This window comes from Schistocerca gregaria, chromosome 2, assembly GCF_023897955.1.
Source record: "Schistocerca gregaria isolate iqSchGreg1 chromosome 2, iqSchGreg1.2, whole genome shotgun sequence".
Taxonomy (NCBI): Eukaryota; Metazoa; Arthropoda; class Insecta; order Orthoptera; family Acrididae; genus Schistocerca; species Schistocerca gregaria.
In genome coordinates, this window is record NC_064921.1 from 489,022,445 (window position 1) to 489,046,650 (window position 24,206).

General features: G+C 38.6%; 1 protein-coding gene across 1 annotated transcript in view; it reads right to left on the minus strand.

Moving 5' to 3' along the window:
- Positions 1–24,206, minus strand: part of LOC126336192 (esterase FE4-like) — a 62,384-nt gene that overhangs the window by 31,825 nt on the left and 6,353 nt on the right. The window contains exons 3-4 of the mRNA XM_049999699.1: positions 12,174–12,308; positions 5,725–5,875 (exon numbers count right to left, since the gene is read on the minus strand). Of these exons, the coding sequence (XP_049855656.1) occupies positions 5,725–5,875; positions 12,174–12,308 (286 nt within the window). The remainder of the gene's footprint in view (positions 1–5,724; positions 5,876–12,173; positions 12,309–24,206) is intronic.

A 24,206-nucleotide genomic window follows, 5' to 3' on the forward strand; every position in this document is an offset into this window, starting at 1 on the left:
ACTGAAGAGAATCATAAAATGTGACAAAAGTGCAAACCTTTGGCAAATTGCTTCATATTTCAGTGCTGTGCCATCAACAAGTGCCAGTGTGCAAACCATTCAATGAAACATCATTGACATGGGCTCTCAGAGCTGAAGAACCACTTGTGTATGATTGATGACTGCATAACACAAAGCTTTACACTTTGCTGTGGTCCATCAACACTGACATTGGGCTGTTGATGACTGGAAACATGTTGTCTTGTTGGATGAGTCTCATTTCAAATTTTAGTGAGCGGATGGACGTGTACAGGTATGGAGACAACCTCATGAATCCATGGAACCTGCATGTCTGCAGGGTACTGTTCAAGCTGGTGGAGGCTCTGTATTGGGTTGGTTGTTTGGGGGAAGAGACCAAACAGTGAGGTCATCAGTCTCATCGGATTAGGGAAGGACGAGGAAGGAAGTAGGCCATGCCGGCATTTGCCATCGTCCTCCCGAATGTGAGTCCAGTGTGCTAGGATCTGTATTGATGTGGGATGTGTGCAGTTGGAGTGATATGAGACCCCTGATATATCTTGATACGACCCTGGCAGTGAAACATATGTAATCATCCTGTCTTATCACCTGCATCCATTTATGTCCATTGTGCATTCTGATAGACTTGGTCAATTCCAGCAGGACAATGTGACATGACACACATCCAAAATTGCTACAGAGTGGCTTTAGGAACACTCTTCTAACCAGGTCTAGTAAATGAGGAATGAAAATAAGAATAGCTGCTGTTATGTGGTATTGTAGATCTTGGAGGTTCAGTGGTAGAAGTGGGACATAAACACTATTCTTGATGTTATCCCACAAAAAAAAAATTGCAAAGTGTCAAGTCTGTGACTAGTGGACACAAAAGCAGCACAAAATGAACAGCCACAACATGACATATACAGTGACATGGTGGCATCTCATACAGGTAATCTCATACACAACTGTGGAAATGTGGAGGAATATCACTTTGTTGAGAGATGAAATTACTGCTATCTGTTTCAAGTTGTGGCATGAGTCACAATTGCAGAACATCAAAATAGGTTACATCATAGAAATTTCTCTCACTGAGGAAAAAGGGTTCAGAGATAATCTTGTTGGACAAAGCACGGAACACATCAACATTGTTGGAATCATGGGCATGTTTGAAGTTACATGTGCATTCTCTTTCCCCCATATGCATGTATTGTGTTGGTGGCCTTTTCTAAAAAATAAAAACTGGCTTTGTTACTCAAGACAATTTGCTTGTTACATTTACACTTTCAAGATAGTTCTTCACATCAGTGCACAACTACAGACAGAACAATTCATTGTGCATGGCATATTGTTTGGAGAAGCTGCATTTTGTATGGCTTCACTCTTAATTGCTCATGAAGAATTTTCCGCACTGTTGACTGAGATTTATTGATTTCTGTGTGAGCTCAGTAGGTAGACTCAATGAGATTTTGCAGCATGTTTCTCATATGATCTGCTGTCTTCTTGGACATGCCTGGTCAGCCCAAAAGCTTTGGATCACATGAAGAACCATCCTCCTCAATTTTATTGTAGCACTTTACTATGTTGTTGTAAACTAGTGGTGTCTTGTGATACTTGCCATGGGAACCTCTATCCCCAGTCACTACCAATTACAAATGGACAAACAGAAGCACGCAAAATGCTTTCTCTGCCAGGATAGCTGTAATTTTCAACAACTTTGGTCAGTGGTGCTGCTGTTGTCAGTTTCCCAAAAGAACTTGCTGGCACCTCATCCAAAAAAGCATTTTGTTGTTTGTCTCTCACATACTGCATTATCTGTGTTATGTTTACCATTTAAGTTCAAAGAAGGGAAACTCATTTCTTATTGTTGTGGAATAGAAGAGATAGGGTCATGGATATTATGCACAATTTGGGGTGGAAATCATTAAAACAAAAATGTTTTTCTTTGTGGGTGAGATCTTTTCATGAAATTTCAACCACCAACTATCTCCTCTGAATATGAAAATATTTTTTGACACCCACATATGTATAGTGAAATGACAAATGTAGTGAAGTTACAGAAATCCGAGCTTTAAGATTTAAGTGCTTGTTTTTCCTGTGTGCTGTTAAAGAGCAGAATGGTAGAGAAATTATCTGAAGATGGTTTGATGAACCCTTTTCTAAGCACTTAGTACTGGTATCAAGTGTGAATCATAGAGTAGTCATGTAAATGTAGATGTAATAATTTTTTAATGTTTCATGCACTTTACAGTTACTCTGTATAGTTTGAAGACAGAATCTTTGCTTGTGTAACAGTTAACCAGCATTATTTGATATGTATTGACACTTGACAAAGACAACTGTGAATTAAGACATAATGAGTAATTCACATTCTTCTCTGAAAGGCCGTATTCTATTCAGTTTCAGTTCACATAAGGTAGGAGAAAAATACATGTACACAACTTTGTACTTGGCATTAGCGAAAATATCTGATCTGAGGGTGCCAAATAATTTATGGAGAGGGGCCTCCCATGGAACTTTAATGTTCTTCCATGTGGGATATGGACTGATTAAGAATTTAAAAGAGCATGTTTAATTGTCACATAGGAATGTTTGCAAAGGAAAATGAAGGAATAATACATGACTGGATTGAAGTTATCTTGGCAGGGGGATTGCAGCATATTATCTTTGATAAAGTGCCATGAGAGAAGTGAAAATAACTTCAGGTATGAACCAAATAAGTATATTTGGTCCTTTACTGTACTAGAAGACAATGTTAACACCAATCTCAGACGTTTTTCAGATTGTACAGTAATCAATGATAAAGTAACATAAAAGAAACACTATTAAAATATTGAGGCAGATGTATGATAAAATTTCAAAACTGTGCAAAAATTTTCTTATTTCTTGAAACATACCAGTGATATAAAACTGTGCCATTAACTAAGTGCAGAAAAGTAGTACTGGTATCATACAAGTACAATGTCATTTAGTCACTATTGGAATTGGTCAAGTCATACAAATACCTAGGTTTAACAATTTCTATGAATATGAAATGGAATAATCACATAGGCTTATCCATAGGTAAGACAGGTGGGAAACATTGTTTCATGTGCTGGACAACAATCATTCTACAAAAGGGACTGCTTACAAATCACTTGTGCATGTGTGTCCCATCTTGCCTAACTGCATGAGGCCCACAGCATACAGGACTAACATGTTGAACATACTCAAGTACAGACAGCACAGTCACAGAGCTTTTTTGATTCACTACAAAATGTCACAAAAATACTGAAAAATCTTGGATCAGCAGATGCTTGAAGATGTAGACAAATCTCTATAAATAAAATTCAGTTGCTGCACATGTGAAAGAAAATCACTTGAAAACAGGTCAACTGATTTGGCTCACTTTTTTTGTTCTGTTCGTAATTGTCAGTACAAAGTCTGTAAGAAAGAAAATTTTGGGAAATCCACTGGAAAAGTTGAAAACAGGATGTTAATTTTGTATGAAAATGCCATTGAAAGAAATGTGATGGTTGGTTGGTTTGACAGATATTCTTCATTTTGACATTCAGTTTGACAATAATGATATCACATGTTTTTATAACAACAACAAATTCCAGAATGAATATTGCTGTTTTGCAAAAAAGATTACAATTGAAAATTATTTTCAGTGTGCTATTGGTGGTGATCATATCTTCAGTGTGTTGCAAGGATTGAAGTGATGTCACTTTGTGGTAATTTGGCATGTTGAAAACCTTCATTTTATTTCAGTTCATGAATTATTTTCTTGGAAAGAATGCCACCAGTAAAGTGTGGAAATATTCATCAGTGGACACACAGTGCAGGCCAACCACATGAACACTGAGTCAGTGACACTGATAAAGAGCATAGACAGTCTTTGGAGGCAAATAGAATAAGAAATTCTCAAGTTCAATCCATTATGACTGTGGAATAACAGATAGTGTCAAGTTCATCTTGTTCAGTTGGAGCTTTGCACAAAATAATTTGGAACATCAACAAAACAAACATGGCAATTTGAACTTAACATTTGGATTTCAGATACAATCTAACAGCCAATTAAACTACTGATATATTTGTTGACTTCAGAACAATGAACAATGTTTGTCATCACCTCAATACTTTGAGGTTTCAACAGAAACCACCAGGATTATGTTTTGTGAGCAGGAGGATCAAATTACACAACTGATACCTCCACCCACCAGAGCCACTTTCTGGGCAAGAACCTACATCAAATCATTTCTTACAGAATACACAAAAGTACAATAATTCCTTCCAAATGACATAATTTGGGATGAATATCATCAAGGAAAAAGGTTTTAACCCAACTTTTGCGGTAAATTCATTTGAATGAACCAACTGACTGACTGACACACAATGCACAGCCTAAAGTATTGGAGATATAGACATGTTATACAGTAAGCAGTGTCTGTTAAACTAGCTGCAACAAACAACATTCTAAGCTGCACTGTGAAAATGAGTGGTTTTGTTTTCCTTTTCACAGTCATTTTAAACAGGAAAGTTGTGTTTATTACTAATTTTATAATTCTAATTATTTATACATTAAAACCATATAAATTACTGTCATTAAAACTACTATCCTCACAGATCCAGCAACTGGAAAGGTTTCTCATATCCCATGTACTGGTGGTTCCAACCAATTTACCCATTGATTATGAATTCTGTTCACAATCGAGGTTTCATTTGTAATAAAAGGAGGAGTTGGACTGAGAAAGGAGGAGTAAAAGTACATATAAAAGGGGGATAAAGATATGGACAGAGAGATGAGGGAGGAGGAGATGGATAGAGAGAGTGTGGGATAAAAGTTGTATGCGAAGGAGGGGAAGTGATGGACAGAGTTAGGGGGGAGGAGGAGTAGGAGGAGGAGGAGGAGGAGGAGGAGGAGGAGGAGGTGGACAAAGGGAGATGGGGATGGGTGAGAGGGATAGAGAGAGGGGAGAGAAGGAGATTAGGAGGTATATCTGATTTCCATATGTAACAGAACATTAATGGGCTCCCTACTTATTTTACGAAAGTCTTTTAGAAAGTTTCAAGAACCAGTCTTAAGAGAAAAATCTAGAAACACAGTGCATGTCAAAGCATATTGCTACCATAAGGATTGAAAAAACAAGATTGACTAATTACAGTGTGCACAGGAGCATGTAAGCAGTCCTTTTTCCTGTGCTCCATAAGTGACTGGAATAGGAAGAACCATAAAACGTGATACAGTCATAAGAACCTTCTACCAAACACTTCTCATTGGATTTCAACATATGCATATGGAAGTAGATATAAAGGCAATCACAATCCATAACAATGACATCTGTCTTCTCTCATCAGTTGTATGAATTCTTAGAGAAGTACAGTATATGAGGAATGGAATGATCAAATAGGTCCTACAACTGTTACCCTGGTGAGAATATGTAACTTGGCCTCAGTTAAAAACTGAGCCCACTCTCCCCCTCCCCTGACATACACCATCATTTTTTGGCTTTTTTGGGTTGGCAAAAATTCCTTGTCTCTTGTCAGAACTTACTTATGAAATTCTAATCATATCGCTGTAATTATCCCTGTTGCTCAACACACTGCATATCAATAGTATTTTTCGTAGATATTATGGTTTGTTGCTTTTTTAAGTTATTACAGTGTGTCTAATAAATAAAGATTTCTTAGCTACAAATGCATAGTGTTATGAATCATAGTTTAGCATAATCTTCATATTCTTCTTACCCAGAGCTCCAAGACGATACTGTAGGGTAATTACAACAATCCCATGATCTATGTAGAAATCTAGTGGACGTTCTTCAGCATAACCTGTCATAAAGCAGCCACCATGTATCATCACTAGTACGGGTCTTGGGACACTAATATTTGATGGTAGCTGCAAATAATTTGAGAATAAGTACTATGAAAACACATCAGCAATCTACTGTCATCACTATTGAGTGTCAAATAAGAACATAAGCTAATAAATGTAATAACAATTTTTTTCATTGTTTTGTATATTTTGTAAATAAATTCATCTGATTTTTTTTTTTATTTTATCATGTGGTACGGATATTACCATGAAAAAATAGCAATTCAGTCTTTTAAACACTTTATTCTTTTTGTTTCATACCTTTTGAGTATATATATTTCCTTATTACATGTAAGTGTCTACTTAGTATATATAGTATACTTAATTATGGGTGAGAGCAATATAGTAGTTTAATCATTATTAATTGTTGACATGAACTGCAGAATTAATTTTTAGTGTGTGGTTACTTGTTTCACATCCATGGAGTTTATCATTTTTAATGTGATTAAAACATGATGACACTCTCCTATTAAGCACTACCCCCTTATCATAGCACTGTCCATGTGGGCAGGAGAGTTTGTGTGCTCCAAGGAAGCTGAGAGCTATATCGATGGTAGCGTAGCTACTGGCAGTTCTGACCTATCTGGGCAGGTCTCAGCACAGGAGCCAGACAAAGTGTGCCTCACAATGACCCGTCTTATATCCTATATATCCTATTCCCTACCCTCTCCTCAGTTACCATTCCTTTTCTTTCTCTAATTACCTTTACACAACACTGCCTTGTGGTTGGTCTCGGGAGGGATGAAGGCTAAGGGAGAAAATGCTGAAAGAAAATCTGGAGTGGGGCTCCAAAGGCGGTTGGAAGGCATAATACGTCCCCTTTTGTCAGCTCCTGCAACAGAAGTGATACCAGACATATTGGCTTGCCTTTCCTCCGGATATTATAATTTAGGTTGAGAGGGAGACCATGATGATTGGGCAACTCACGTGTCTTCATATTTATTGCTCAGACTTGTAGCATCCTGGAGAGGACACTTCAGTGAGAGATCATTGCATCTCATTGGGCAGCTACTGCCCGCCTAAAGCTGGTCAGCCCTCAGCCAATAAGGTGCTATCCCACCACTATCTGCCTGCTTCATGGGGTGTGTGGAGCTTAGAAGTAATCTTTGACAAGTGGGTTGATATAGTACACCTACTAAAAACAAAAATGAAATAGTAAAGAAATCAGTATTTCAATTGCCACCTGGAATGTTAGGACCATGTGTCCAAGGTACATTGACGATGCCCAAGAGGTTTATTCCATCCATAAGACTGCTGTAATTGACAGAGAGCTCCATAGTTTGAATGTTGACATCACGGAACTGATGGAGGCGCGGGCTCTATCAGGGAGGATAATTAGGGCAGAGTGGGGCACTCTGACCCATGGTGCACAATGAATCAGGTAGCATAATTTCAATATAACGTGTTAATTTTTTTTTTTTTTTTTCTCTGGGCATATGTTGTCAATCCTTTGTCACCAAATTTTAGAGAAAGTAAGTCATTGTAACAATATCAATATGTATTTTAATTATATAGATTTTCAAATATTAACAATGTTCATACATAACCTCACATGAGCTTGTTTTAAATATGTACTGTTGAGGCACATTGAACCAAGCTCTCCCGGGGCACAATGAGCCATGGTTCATTGTGCCCCAGGGTGGTCCATTGTGCCCCAAGACTCTTTTAATTGTCCAATACAAGCACTCTGTGCTTTATTTCCTTAGCAAGGGTAAAAATATATGTGTAGGTATTTAAGGCATGTGGATGTATCTGGTGAATCTGAGTAAAATTTTGAAGACTAGGTCAAATTACCAGAAACAGATGATTTTGTTTTGACCAAATCTGAACTGGAAAACAAAACACCAGTTTACTATGTGGGGAAGATTTTGAAACCGAAGGAGGATCCAGGAGAATATCAAGTATCATTTTTGAGAAAAAGTAAAGAAATGGGAGGGAAGTTTTATTTTCCTCAGGTAAAGGATGAAGCTTTTGTTCCACCTAGCAACATACTTTATATGCTCCTATGACTTGCTACTGATGGTGTGAGAACAAGACAAAAATCATAATTAAAATCTGGAATCAGCTTCGAGTCCATTGATGTTCAGTAATTCCAAACTAATGTACATGATTGTGTGCCTACAGATTTAATTATATGATTCACATGTGGAATATATGTAAACATTGTGTTTAAAGTACATTTACACTTACTTTCTAGGCTAAATAGGTTCTTTCAATGAACCTGTTTAAATTGGTTCATTGTACCCCACATGTGGGGCACAATGAACCATTTACCAAATTTTCTTCAAAGGCATGCAGCTAAAACGCAATTAATGGCATTGCAGTCATGTAAGGCCATTTGATACTTGAAGGATTAGACTGTAACATCTGTAAATCTCTACTCTGTAATAAAATTATTGGACGAGTAACACGGAGAATTATTGCTTTAAAAATATGCTCCTCAAGTAGCACTGTCAACATCCTAAATGTGTACGCTCCCACCTTATCATCCAGCATGGAAGAGAAGGATTTGTTTCATGAATAACTCAGTGACAGAATAGCTAATGTACATAGCAGCGAGACATTATATATTCTAGTGGATTTAAATGCTAGAGTTGGATCAGATAATGACATATGGCCGAATTGCCTGGGAAATCATGGAGTGGGAAAAATGAATGAAAATGGCTGGAGACTGCCTGAAGTTTGCTGCTTTTATGGACTCTGCGTTACAAACACATATTTCCACCTTAAGGACCAGCACAAGGTGTCCTGGAGACACCTGCACTCTCATCACTGGCATCAACTTGACTTAGTCATAGCTAGGCGTACTGGTCTAAAAAATGTGCTACTGACACGAAATTATCATAGTGCTGATTGCAACACTGACCACACCCTGGTGGCATGCACATTGAGGCTCACTCCTAAGAGGTATCACCATGCTAAACCAAGAGGTCATCCCCGTATCAACACAGATCATGTTCACGACACACAAAGAAAGCAGAATTTTGTCAGTAATTCTGAAACTGCTTTCCCAGTAAACGTGCAAGCAGAAAGGAATGTTGATAAGAAATGGGCAAACCTCTCAGGTGCAATCTATGGAATAAAAGGAAAAAGATTTAAGGACTAGTACGAGCAAAATTAGGAAGAAGGCTAAATGGAACGCCCTGCTTGCTTACAAAAGAAACCCAAATGAAATAACTCTAGATGGCCCACAAAAAAGCAAAGAACAGGGCACAGCAAACATCTAGAAGATGCGCAAATAATTACTGGCTGAATTTATGTGCAGATATACAGAAAGTGGCCAATTCTGGGGATGCTAAGGCAATTTACAATGGTATTAAGAAAGCAATTGGACCAACTGTCAGAGAAACAGCTCCTCTGAAGTCCAAGATTGGTGAAGTCATTACTGATGAAGGCAAACAAATGGAAAGCTGGGTTGAACACTACCTCGAATTGTATGCAGCAGAGAATGAAGTTAGCAAGGATGCATGTGACACCAACAAACAAATGCCAGTTATGGAAGAACTAAATGCAATGCCTACTACGGAAGAATTCAGTAGAGAAATAGATTCTCTTGCTAACGGAAAGGCCCCAGGTGAAGGTGAGATCCCTGCAGAGGTTATTAAGTATAACAAGTCTGTTGTTCTCAGACATTTATATTCACTTATCACTACCAGCTGTGAAGAATTCTAGGATAGTTACTCTACATAAACAGAAAGGGAACAGAAGTGACTGTAACAATTACCGAGGCATTTCATTACTAAGTGTAGCCGGGAAAGCTTATGCAAGAGTCATCCTAATGCGATTACAAATCTTAGCTTCCAGAATCTACCCAGAATCTCAGTGTGGCTTCAGGCCTGGCCGTCAACCATAGATATGATATTCTCCTTAAGACAGCTACAAGAGAAATGTCATGAGCAGCAGAGGCCACTTTATATTTCTTTCATTGACCTTGTCAAAGTGTTTGATTTAGTGAGCAGAAATGAGCTTTTCAAACTGTTCCAGAAGACTGGATGCCCACCTGAACTACTACAAATAATTGTCTCTTTCCATGAGAAAACACAAGCAACATTCTGCTTTAGCGGTAAAACATCAGAAGCATTCCCCGTTAATAGTGGTGTGAAACAGGGGTGTGTGTTAGCTTCTACATTATTTTGGAATTTCTTTTCCCTTCTGGTCAGATTTGTTTTTGAAGACTGTGTGGAGGGAATGTATCTACATACGAGGTCTGATGGAAATCTTTTCAACATTGCTTGCCCCAAGGCCAAGACCAAAGTAAATAGAATTGTTATCCATGAGCTGTCATATGCGGATGATGCAGCTCTAGTAGCAAACACATAAGATGAGCTGCAGTATATAATTAACAAATTATCAGATGCCTGTGAAAAATTTGGTGTGCTCATCAGCCTTCAAAAGACTAAGTCATGGCGCAGAGCACAACCACCCTTCCATCCATCAGCATTGATGGCAATCCTCTCCAGGTAGTTGATGACTTTACCTACTTGGGATCCACAATATGTAGCAACTTGTCCATGGACACTGAAATTACTAACAAAATCAGAAAGGCATCATCTGTCATGGCTAGATTGAAAAACAGAGTATGCAACAATGGACTGCTTACCACAAAAACTAAATTAAAAGTCAGCAAATGCTTGTGTTATTAACACCCTGCTCTATAGTTGTGAGACATGGACAACTCTTTCTAAGCACGAATCTTGACTCAACAGCTTCCATCTCCACTGTCTCCAGAAGATCCTTCAGATCTCTTGGAGAGATAGAGTACCCAACACAGAAGTCTTTCATCGTGCAAGCATAACCAGCATCTTTGCACTCCTGAATCATCTATGTCTAAGATGGTTGGGATATGTCAGGCGCATGGATCCTGAACGGATACCGAAACAACTGCTGTACAGAGAACTTCAGGAGGGTGCGAGGCCAGTGGAATGATCGCATCTTCATTTCAAGGATGTCTGCAAGAGAGACCTGACCAAGACCAGAGTCAATTCAAGTCGCTGGAAAAGCACTGCAGATAATCACGTCAAATGGTGAGTAACTGCGTGAAAAAGCCTTCACAAATGACTGCTTCTGCTTGTGTCTGTATATGTGTGGATGGATATGTGTGTGTGGGCGAGTGTATACCTGTCCTTTTTTCCCCCTAAGGTAAGTCTTTCCGCTCCCGGGATTGGAATGACTCCTTACCCTCTCCCTTAAAACCCACATCCTTTCATCTTTCCCTCTCCTTCCCTCTTTCCTGATGAAGCGACCATGGGTTGTGAAAGCTAGAATTTTTTGTGTGTGTGTTTTTGTGTTTGTTTGTGTGTGTATCAACATACCAACACTTTCGTTTGGTAAGTTACATCATCTTTGTTTTTAGATAAATTTTTCCCACGTGGAATGTTTCCCTCTATTATATTCAAAGTATTACATGGTATAAATATAGCAGTGTTGCACCCTATTAGCTAATAACTGCCTCTACACCCATATCTATACACAACAGTAAGCCTTAATTTATCAGCATTATTTCGTAGTACCCAGTTATAACGTAAATAATTAATGTTCTCATGAATACCACAGGGTACATACTATTTGATTTAACATTAAATCACTATCCTTACGTCCCCCTCCTCACTGCCCTCCATCAACCCCCCCCCCCCCCCCCCCCCTCCCTCACCTCTCCCCACTTGACTGCACCTATCTACCCTACCATCTTTCACCCTCACCCCGTACTCTCCAACAAGCAACACTTTAGTGTCCCATATCCCTACCCAGTTTTCCTTCCCCCCCCCCCCCACCCTCCTCCTTACCCCCCCCCCCCCCCCCCCCACTGATGACCTTGCTGTTTAGTGCCCTCCACCATAAATCCTCATCATCATCCTTACCCCCATCATGGCTGGCTCTCCCATCATGTGCTGCTACTCTGCTACACACAGTCTGGCTTCAACAGCCAGAGACTGTGGTCATGTGTGTGTGTGTGTGTGTGTGTGTGTGTGTGTGTGTGTGAGAGAGAGAGAGAGAGAGTTGCATTTGCATGAGCTGGATGTGTATTTGACAAAGGTCTTGTTGGCCAAAAGCTCACTTTCTGGCAGTTTTTTTGTTATGCCTCTCTGCAACTAAGCATATTCGCTGTATGGTGAGTATCAACTATCTTTTTCATAATATTGTTAGTATATGAACTATTACCTTTAATCTGTATATTGTTTATGACAGTCAACACTTCTCCTTCAGGCAATGCCTATGGTTTTACATGTAAGCGTTTGAAATCACTCACTATCATATACACTCTGTTATTGAGTTTTATGATAACTGAAAATTAAAAAGAAAATTAAGTTAGTTCTGTAATTACCTCTGGGGTAAAGACATTTAGGTAAAGACAGTCCTCAACTCCTTCTATGGTTCCATCACCAGTCCTCTGTATGCACCTCTCAGGATATGATAAAGCATCCTTTGTGTCATTCCAAGGAGACAGGGGCACTGGAGGCTGGAAATTGCAATAAAATGACAAACATGAGAATAAAGTTTCATCACTAATTTTATAAAAACACTTATTTTTCATTGCTTTTAAAGATAAATAATTAATTTGGCACAGCAGCAAACACTTCTGCCACTTTGTAACAGACCAATGTGGCTCTATACTACTTGTTTTTAGGTCACTCCTAATGCTAATATTATTTTATCCTTTTCTGATCTGTTTTTGTTTATAATAAATATACAATAGTTGCACAGAATAACCAGTTTCTTACACAAACAGGACTGCATTAAAATTTATTATTCATTGTATAATGTTCAGTCTGTTTAAGACAATAATATAATGTGTTGACATAGAAGTATTTTCTTTAAGGAAATTTTCATGATTTACTGTATCATGGCTTTCCAGTATGTTTAACTTTGCTAAATGTCTTGGCCATTTAGTTTCATTGGTGTGATTGAACACTTGAGACTGGGCAGAGCCAGAGAATATGGAAACAGACTTGGAAGAGAAAATACACCCAGGAGAAAGTGATTCATCACTTATGGGTATGGTTCTGGCAATGAAACCACACATACATCGCACTTGTACATCTGGCCACTAAATCTCAGAAGTTGTACCATATTTTACAGACTATAAGATGCTAAAGGCTATAAGATGAACCTCAATTTTAAGCATTTTTTATATATTGTTTTTACCATTTTTATTATTACATTGCAAAACCAGACTAAAAAAATTCTTAGTTTATAAAACTGAATTGATATTTAAAATAACTGAAAATCATCATATGAAGTTTCTTCTTCTTAGTCTTTGTCATCATCATTGTTCTCTTCATATATAAGAAGGTCTTCACTGCCATTGACAGTGTTACTTATGCCACACTTCTTGAAAGTTTTAAAAATAATGACTTCTCTCTCTCTAGTCCATGACTATTTTATCCACTGACACACTTGTCTCATTGTAGGTCGTTTTATAACTCCCTTTGGCATGAATTCATGTTGGGTTTCATCCATCATTCATTTGTTCCAGTCTTCTCGTACATACATTTTAAATGGTTTATTTATAGAGACATTGCAGCATGGGGTAGCCACGTGGTCTGAGGGATTTTGTCATGGTCCCCATCGGACATTCAAGTCCTCCCTTGGGCATGGGTGTTTGTGTTGTCCTTAGCGTAAGTTTGTTTAAGTTAGATTAAGGTGTGGGACCAATGACCTCAGCAGTTTGGTCCCAAAAGACCTTACCACAAACTTTCAATTATCAGGACAGCAAGAGGTTGCAAATGCAAACTAAGCCCTCCCAGAATAACAGCAAGTTCTGTATTTCCTTGTCTCAATTTCTCTTTCATATAATTTTCCAAATGACTACTAAACTGATCTAACACAAGAAGAGAATTGTTTTTCAGTAAAGCACCTCTCCTTCTCTCTCATACTCTATTAATCCATAATTTCGTACCAGACTTGCCCATTGCCCCATAGTCATGTACGCGAATAACAATACCTAGTGCTTTTTCAGTATATTTTGGCATTATTTTGTGCTTGGCAATGGTCATTGGATTAAGTTTAGTACCATCAGCACAACTGAAAGGACAACAGTGAAGCGCATTTTTGCTTGTCGACTTGTTTTCTTAGTTATAGTTTTAGCATCTTTCATGGCAACAGTTCAGTTACCTAGCACATCAAATGTCAGAGGAGTTTCATCTGTATGCATTATTTACCTTAGTTCCATACTGGTTTTCTTTCAGTGTTGAACAATAAAGTGATGGAAAGATAGTATTTTCTCTTTGTACTCTTGAAACATTTTCTGAGATATTTTGATTTTGGTTCACTTCAAAGTCCATGATGCTTCATAAACCTGCACCATCAACAAACTCCATCGTTAAAGTCTGTTAAGTTCCACTGTAGGACTAGCCTGTGGGCATGTATTGGAATCACTTCTGTATTGATTCCAGTACCATTTTGACTGTGTTCTTGAATCCACTTCAATATGTTGTCTTCTAGTTTTGGCCATTTTGCATTCAGTCCTCTATTTGCACACTTAGTCTTTCTCATTTTTTTCCGTTCTTCTTTACTAGCCTGGCAGTTGGGAATGGTTTCTTCAGTTGGTGGAGGGCCGAAATGCCACTAACCTGCCCTGTTTCCATGTTCTTCTGCATTTCCTATTACTTTCAATTCATAACCCACATCCTTTCTGTTTTTCCATTATAACACTAAGTATTAACGAAAATATTCTACTATTACTGATAACACAAATCACTTTCAATTCCAGTTCAGTGTCAACATAGACTGCGTCATAGGCTAGACAGTGTTCTGGGTTCATGATGGCGAGGAGGGATGGAGGCAGTGCAAGTGTGCTAGTGAATCCCTGCAACTCATATTCATCGCATCGTTGCACTGCTGCTGCCAGTTGAATTTAATGTTGCCAGAAAGCAATAGATTTCCTGTGGCATAAAATACATGGCCATTTTTAAGACTGGTGGGAATATTAAATCACACACAGGGCATTTTTATATTAATTTTGAGTATAAGACACACCTGAATTTTAGATGCAATTTTTCACAGAAAAAAGTGTCTTATAGTCTGTAAAATATAGTAGTAAGCCACTTGGGTTTGGACACTTTTGTAACTACTGTGAAAGGTTTCCAGAATTTGGAAAACCAATCAGACAAAGAAGCAAGTAAGTGACAAGATATCTGGACACAAAACTAGTAGTCAATGGCAGGCTATAAATAGGTATCATAGAGAATAAGTGGCAGTAATTCACAATATGTAGCTGTCGCTGTGAAAGTTAGTTAACCATGAGGAGCCACTGTAGTACAGTTGGAGATGGGTGGTGTACCAAGATGCCTGAAGAACAAGACTTGATGCTCCAGAACTGAGAGTCACAGTGAAATAAGCATGCTACAAAGAAATCTGCATCCCATTTCAGTGTGCAGCTGACTTATGAAGAAGATTACCAGATGCACTGGGTGGGTGTCTTCATCTGTGTGTCACATAACAGTAAGCAGATCAAGAGCATTCTGCACTTGTCTCTATTAGTGATCTAATACAAGTAGTTGTTTAAAGAATTAAAATGAGTCGTGGAATACTATACATATCTGGCAAAGCTGAATAGTTAAGCAAGCAGAGTGAGGTATATGTATTCCTTATAGGTAAGCAGAATGAGTCATGGGAAGCACTTGTGTCTGCTAGCTAGGAACCAATGTTGTTAAAGTAATTTGAAAAATTTGCTATGACAAAATTTCTCCTGAGGGAGCTAGGTAAATGAGCCATAAAGGTAAAGACACATAAGACATCCCTCCCAGAAGCCAAATATCTTGATTCAAAGGTAACTGTTTAAATATATCTGTCTTTACCTAAATGTCTTTACCCCAGAGGTAAAGCCCTTCCATACTCTTCAGCTTCCCTAAGTAACTGAGGAAGGCATTTCTTCCTTTTCACTTCCTATGACGTTACAAAGGAGCCAGCACACCATGAATTCTTACTCAACTCCTGTCAGCAACTAACAGGGATGCAACAGATACACATGTTAACAGTGTGAATGTAAGTGTTCAAGGTTGCTAAAATTGATTTGTTTCAAAAATGTTGCTGATCATTTAAAAGCCCTCATGCTAGTATTTTTAAAAATATTTTACTTTTTCTCAAATCTTCATTGTTTCAAAAGTTACTTAGACACAAAATTGTCATGTTCTAGAATGCTAAACTCTTAAAATATGATTAGTCCCCAAATTCAGTATCATAGTTTTGTAGTCTTTATTTTCCTGTTTTCATTAATGTATACTTTCATTAAAAACTTGTTAGTCTGTTAATTATTCCAATTAGAAAATATCACTTTCTGAAAACTTTTTATTGAACTTTGGGACTTCACAATGAATTCCTCTCCCATCAAACAGTACTTACAATTTTGCTATTTTCTAGTTATGCTGCTATTATACAAACAAACACACTGATCTGCCTATCTACCTTTATCTCTCTTAATTTTCCTTTTTCTTTTCTTTTTGCGTATGATTATCCACAAAACTACCACCCAGTATCATTATAATCCATTTTTTGCAGAATCTTATGACATAGTCTTAGCTCAAATGTAATGAGTTGTCTTGTACACAACGATTTTCCTTTATAAAAATCGACATGGATTCACTGATCATGTGACAGCCAATCACACTATCCTCAAATACTCACAAGGAAGTCACATAGTTGCAGTAATTCTTGTTCCAAAAAGAATTTGATTCAGTACAATATCAATATCTGTTAAAGAAAATATGATTCTATTGGTGCCAAGAAACATTTATGGAAGACAGTTTATGACTGGATTCATAATTCTTTGATATGGAGGACTCAGATTTTCATTTTGTATAGAGAGTCATTGACAGATGGAGAAGTAACTTCATGTGTGCCCAGGAAATCATGTTAGGACCCTTGCTCATCATGTTATATGGGATGATTATTATTTAAGTTAAACTTTCAAAATGCTGTAGAAATACCACCATTGGACAGAATATATAGTGCATGTAGAATTGCTCAAACATTGGACATACATGTGAGCATGGTGCATAAAATCCTATGAAACATCCGTCTTTGCTATCCATTAAAAACTAATGATGTACATAAGTTGCTTCCCATTGACCTGCCAGCAAGAGAGACCTTTGCTTTAGAATTTCTTGATCACTTGGAAGTGGACAATGATTGGCTGTGGAAGATTTTGTGGACAGATGAAGCCAACTTCCACCTGACAGGATATGTCAATACACAGAATTGTCTAATTGGACAATGGAAAATCCACACACAAATCAGCCAGTGCCACTTCTTTCTGAAAAGGTCACTGTGTGATGCAGGTGTACAGCATCATTTATCATAGGGCCATATTTTTGCGAAGAGACAGGTGCTTTCAGTCATGTCACCTGTACCATCACTGGTAAGCACTATGAGTGTCTTTTGCACACCCACATCATTCCACCTGTCCAACAGCATGGACAGGATCATTTTTATGCAAGATGGTGCACCTCTGCAGATTGCAAATCCAGTTAAGCAGCTGCTGAAGTGCCATTTCGGAAATGCTAGAATTAACATCTGCCAATTCCATACAGCCTGAGCTTCCTGATCAGCTGATCTTAATCCATGTGACTTCTGGCCCTGGGGCTATCTGAAATATTTTGTGTTCAGTGTGCATTGAATGCATGCATTGTGCAACACATTCTGAATGTGACCCTGGAAACACTTTAATCTGTTGTAGAACATGCTGCTTCTCAATTTCAACTTGTTGCAGAAAACAGTGGAACAAGTTTTGCACCAGCCTCATGGAAATTAATAATCAAGTTTGATTTTGATTGATGCTTTTTATGCAGCTTTTAGACTCAGGCAATTAAAACCCAATGTGATTGATGATTTTTATGCAGTTTTTGGCATCACAACAATTAAAAACTAGTGTGAGTGATGATTTTTATTGATTTTTGGCCTCAAGATAATTAGAAACCTATTTTTCCTATCCAATGTGATTTGACATTGCCATGGCGGATGGGCTTACATAACTAACAGTGTCACACCTGTAAACCCATACACACTGAGTAGTACAGTTTATTTGACATCAAATACACACCTTAGGCATTGTTGTATAATTTATTTTTCATTTGTAACCAACCACTATTAAATTATGATGCTTACAGCACAATCTGTTGCTACATTTTGTAACTATTTATTTTTCTTGTGCCGCATTTTCCCCCTTCTCTGATATTCTGCAATATGGGGGACACAGCATTTCATCTTGTATAGAGAGTCATTGACAGATGTAGAAGTAACTTCAGGTGTTCCCCAGGAAAACCTCTTAGGCACTTGCTCATCATGTTATATGGGATGATTATAATCAAAGTTAAACTTTCAAAACACTGTAGAAATACCACCACCAATTTGATGTCACTCTGGCCCGTGGTGTTACCTCTACAGTGGTTTGAAAGTTTAATTACAATCACCCTGTGTATGAATGACCATGCAGAAAATGTTAATAGTAACCTCAGATGATTCACACTGACATGACATTATCACCTGGGAGACTAAATATGGGTTTTTTTGGTCACTTGGTGCAAGTCTGTCAATTTGACACTATTTTAGTGACTTTCACATTCAGTGTTTTTTTTACAGGTGATGCAATAACGTGTAATGAAACAATGTCTGGAAAAGCTGCACAAATAGTCAGTCAGCTCTTGATAAGTTTTCTAAATGATATGAAAATTAGCAGCTTGTTTTAAATATTTAGATTGTAAAATTGTACACCTCACAAAAATAAAAAAAGATAATATCCTAAAACTACAATATAAATGAGCCATAGCTGAAATTGGTCAACTCATACAAATATTTACGTGTAACAATAGGTAGGAATATGAATTGAAATGATTAAAAAGGCTTAGTTATGTATAAAGCAAGTGGCAGTCATTGGTTCATTGGTAGAATACAAGGGAAATGCATTTTGTCTGCAAAGGATTCTTCTCTTGCTCTCAGAATATTAGATAACAGATAGTTTATAGGTGTTTATTTCTAGTTTATAGTGTTCAGCAGGCACAATACTGTGCTGACCAGAAGTGTAGCATTCATCAGGTGTTCTGACGAACTGATCTCCTGGAGTGTTTGACTAATTTATGGATCCTCACTAGGATGATCCAGATGTATTTCGTACATGAGGACACATGCTAATGGGTGAAGAGGTGACTGCATTGGGGTTTGTGGCTGGCGACACCCAGCAGAGTGCCCTAGCTGAGGCAGTACTCCACACAACCTGCTCACCAAACCTTTCCAAGACCATAGTCATTATCTCCGGTATGTATTTCAATCATTTCTCTAGCAATGCTCTCCCTGTTTTTCAACATTCTGTGCTAAAATATGGGCCCATTTGCATTCCATCGCATGAGTCTCAGAAAAACAGTGCTGTGTGTTCTCTGAGTTGTTAGGATACATTTGTCAAGTATGTTCCTGGTGTTCTCAGTGACAATCTTTGATGGTATTCGCTGTTTGTCCAATATATGCCTTGCCACACTGACATGCAATTTGGTATATCATGGACTTCTGTAAACTGAGGTCATCCCTGAAACTCCCCAAAAATGATGCTTTGTTGGATGGGTGGAAGACAGTTTGTACCTGGTGATTTTTCAGTATGTACTTGATTTTTCCTGACTGCCTGTAGGTGTATGGTATAAAGGCTGCAGCTGCCTCTTTCTCCATGACCAAGTCCACCTCTACAGATTGTACTGTTGTGGTGGGGTGTAGAGCACACCTAATTCACCATTCTGAGGCACCATTTTTCTAGAACATAGTTCTGAGATATTTCATTTTTCATGGGAGACTCTGCATATGAGACAGTGCACACCCTGAGTACCAGTATTTCGTGCACCCCAGTCCTCTGCATAGGATGGTGACAGCTGTCTGGGTACAAATACAGGTCAGTGTGTGTTTTCTTCCTGAGTGCCATCTGCTCTTCTCTTCACCAAGACATCCAGGAGCGATAGTTTTCCCTCAGCCTCAGTCTTCACAGTGGATTTGAAGTTGTGATGTATGGAGTTTTGGTATGTGTGGAAGTCAAGGAGTTGTTTTTCCATTGGACCAAATGATGGATTTTGGGACATAGCAAGTTAGAATTATCCCATCTGTTATGACTTCAACTCCTGATAATAACCAGATTTCTCTTCTTTCTGATCTTTCTCCTATATGGAAATAGTTATTTACATAATTTACATGTGATATGTGCATAATTACACTCCTGGAATTGGAAAAAAGAACACATTGACACCGGTGTGTCAGACCCACCATACTTGCTCCGGACACTGCGAGAGGGCTGTACAAGCAATGATCACACGCACGGCATAGCGGACACACCAGGAACCGCGGTGTTGGTCGTCGAATGGCGCTAGCTGCGCAGCATTTGTGCACCGCTGCCGTCAGTGTCAGTCAGTTTGCCATGGCATACGGAGCTCCATCGCAGTCTTTAACACTGGTAGCATGCCGCGACAGCGTGGATGTGAACCGTATGTGCAGTTGACGGACTTTGAGCGAGGGCGTATAGTGCGCATGCGGGAGGCCGGGTGGACATACCGCCAAATTGCTCAACACGTGGGGCGTGAGGTCCCCACAGTACATCGATGTTGTCGCCAGTGGTTGGCGGAAGGTGCACGGGCCCGTCGACCTGGGATCGGACCGCAGCGATGCACGGATGCACGCCAAGACCGTAGGATCCTACACAGTGCCGTAGGGGACCGCACCGCCACTTCCCAGCAAATTAGGGACACTGTTGCTCCTGGGGTATCGGCGAGGACCATTCGCAACTGTCTCCATGAAGCTGGGCTACGGTCCCGCACACCGTTAGGCCGTCTTCCGCTCACGCCCCAACATCGTGCAGCCCGCCTCCAGTGGTGTCGTGACAGGTGTGAATGGAGGGACGAATGGAGACGTGTCGTCTTCAACGATGAGAGTCGCTTCTGGCTTGGTGCCAATGATGGTCGTATGCGTGTTTGGCGCCGTGCAGGTGAGCGCCACAATCAGGACTGCATACGACCGAGGCACACAGGGCCAACACCTGGCATCGTGGTGTGGGGAGCCATCTCCTACTCTGGCCGTACACCTCTGGTGATCGTCGAGGGGACACTGAATAGTGCACGGTACATCCAAACCATCATCGAACCCACCGTTCTACCATTCCTAGACCGGCAAGGGAACTTGCTGTTCCAACAGGACAATGCACATCCGCTTGTATCCCGTGCCACCTAACGTGTTCTAGAAGGTGTAAGTCAACTACTCTGGCCAGCAAGATCTCCGGATCTGTCCCCCATTGAGCATGTTTGGGACTGGATGAAGCGTCGTCTCACGCGGTCTGCACGTCCAGCACGAAAGCTGGTCCAACTGAGGCGCCAGATTCCTGCGAAAGGTGGATATACACTGTACTAGTGCCGACATTGTGCATGCTCTGTTGCCTGTGTCTATGTGCCTGTGGTTCTGTCAGTGTGATCATGTGATGTATCTGACCCCAGGAATGTGTCAATAAAGTTTCCCCTTCCTGCGACAATGAATTCACGGTGTTCTTATTTCAATTTCCAGGAGTGTATTACAAAATCTTATCTTTATGGGCTTAAGGGGACCACTCATTATAAAAATTGGATTTCTGGCTTTTCAGTAACATAGTTGAAATTCTGTGAAACCAATTAACTTACCAGATAGTTAACAGCAATGTTCAGAAGCAGTTACATTTTCAGTTGTGTATGCAGATTTTTGCCTCTGTGCTTGTTAGATATCAATCTACTTTCGTTGATATAATTTTTATGCAGAAGGTGGCATACTTCATCAGTTGATTAAATCATTAATTAGGGTTTCTGCATAATTGCTTGTCCTTCTAAATATGGTATTCTCAAAGTGGATGCATAAAATAGTTTTATAAAATTTTCTAAATTTCTAGACCACAACATATGTTATAAACAAATTTATGGTGAATATTTGTAGTCCATAATGAGCAATAAAATATAACCTAGCAGGATTGCAAATGGCTGTGTAGTTTCCAAAATAGCAGTTTGTTCATACGCCATTCTTAAAATAGTCAGGCATCACCCAGAATAGCCAGTTCTGGTTGAGTGAATAAGCAAACAACATCTATGTTGAATTTGTCCATGGTAATCGCTCGTGTAACAGCTATGTTCAATCTGTCCATGAAAATACATGTATCAGCAGCCACAAATACTTCGTAATGTCAGTGCATAAGAACTTACAAGGAATTTCTTTAATTCAAGTTTTTTTTTAGTTTGGCTAAACTGTCTTGAGTTTGGTAGGGGGGCCAGACCATTGTTGTTGTTGGAATGACTGATTGCTGAGTTTTAATTTTTGTTAAGGATGGGACTAAGTGAAATATTGCAGTGAACTTTTCTCTGACAAATTCCTGCAGAACAGTATGTGTACTGTGAATAAAATATAAATATGAACCGTGTTCTGTGCCAAAATTAATCTTTCAGTTTCGTGACTTGTTAGAGCTACTAAAACACTGTGCATCAATGACACTGTAATTTGTACATTGAATTCTGCCACAGGACTGTTCATTCTTTGTGAGAGCCAACCTGGTTGGAGTGCTATTAACCTTATAAAGTTCAAAAACTGGTTATTGTCTCAACCATAGGACACAGAGGATAATAAATTTGTGGAAAAGTGAAATGAAAATAAACGTGTTGTGTAAACTTTTGGGCAAATACCATCCAGCACTCACTAAAATTTTCAGTTTGATGACAACAAACTGATGTGCTGCTGAGGAGGCAGAGAGAAAAAGACAATGGAAAATCAGGTTAGTTCATTTACAAAGTGTCATCCAATAGCAGAAGAAGCATTAGATTTCCATTTGGATCACTTCAGTGCTTCTTCCTCAAAGTGCTGCATGTGTAGGTTGGAAACAAGAAGATGAAAATGGGCTGCCCATTGTGACGCCTTCCATCTGCTCTTAGTATTCTCTATTAAACTGATAACACAGACCAATGATGAAAAACTTTTTTGCTGAAAATACCTTGTTCTTTTTTTTTAGGATGGAAAATCCACATATCATACTTAAAAAACTGTATCACTCACCATTTCTTCACATTTTACACTTAAATTTATTAAATTAACATGTATTCTTTAGTAAAAGGAAATTAATTTGTTAGCACTCTGTACATACAGTTAAAATTACTCTTCATTTAAAAATATTTTGAAATTACTTGAAATCTGGTACACTTAATATTCCTGTTATTAACTGCACAATCTAACAATAATTATTAAATTTATTTCTGTACTCATTTATAAAATAATGATATAATTTGGTAATGATTCTTCCTCTGTCGAGAAAGTTCATAAACTCTTTTGCTTTGTAAACTCTATGGAATATTGTGAATACTGCAGACCGTTATGTCTCTGATGGAAGTAGACAAATTTCTAATCATGTCAACAACAATTTGATTTCATGTTCTGAAGTGGAATTGTAAAGTCAATGTGAAATTAAAAAAAAAAGAGATAAAATAAAAAGCTATTCATAGGAACAGGTGAATCTCCATCAGTTATTCAGTTCAACAAAAACCCGCAGTGTTTTAAAAATTATAGCCTCAAGAATGTACCCCACACAAGATTTAGATCCAAATACAATGAGATAATGAAGATAAGTAAGAAGTTTTTGTGTTGTATATCTTATGACTCTCAAAGCTATGAAGATGGTGAAGTGTGGGAGAATAAGATTTCATTACTCATGTTGCTTCTGCATAATGTTTCTTTGTTTGTATCAATACACATTTGTATTGATATATATTTTGAAATTTTGAACATTTGCAAGTGCAGTGGTAAACTCATACTGTAGGCTTAAATTTATTTGTGCTCTCATAAAATTGTTGAGAACAATAGGCCTGTCATTCACAACACTACATGCAAAATGTGTTATTTTTGAGAATTTTTGGACCTTCAAAAAACTACTTTTGTAATATATTTTGTAAGTTATTACTGTTTTGGATACCTTATTTGGTAACAAATCAGTATTTGTGATTGACAGTTAGTGTCAACGGACACATCATCCCAAATTTCATTCCATACCAGCACAAATAAACAAGTACATATCTGAGAAGTTTCATAAGTTACCATTTTCCTGTGCAATTCAAGGTAATTTGACATTTATGATTTAGTTACTGTAGCAGAAACACTGACCAGCCAGAACATTATAACCACTGAAGTACCCTTGATATAAACCCATCCAGCTGATAGCAGCATCATGTGGTGGGGAATGATTGCTAGTCAGGCACCCCCATGGTGCACATAGTATCAGTGAGCATGCTGACCACGTGTAGAATGGGGAAGGTGTGTAATCTATCTGAGTTTGACCAAGGGCAGATTGTGATGACCCAGAGGCTTGGCATGAGCATTTCAGAAACTGCACAACTTGTCA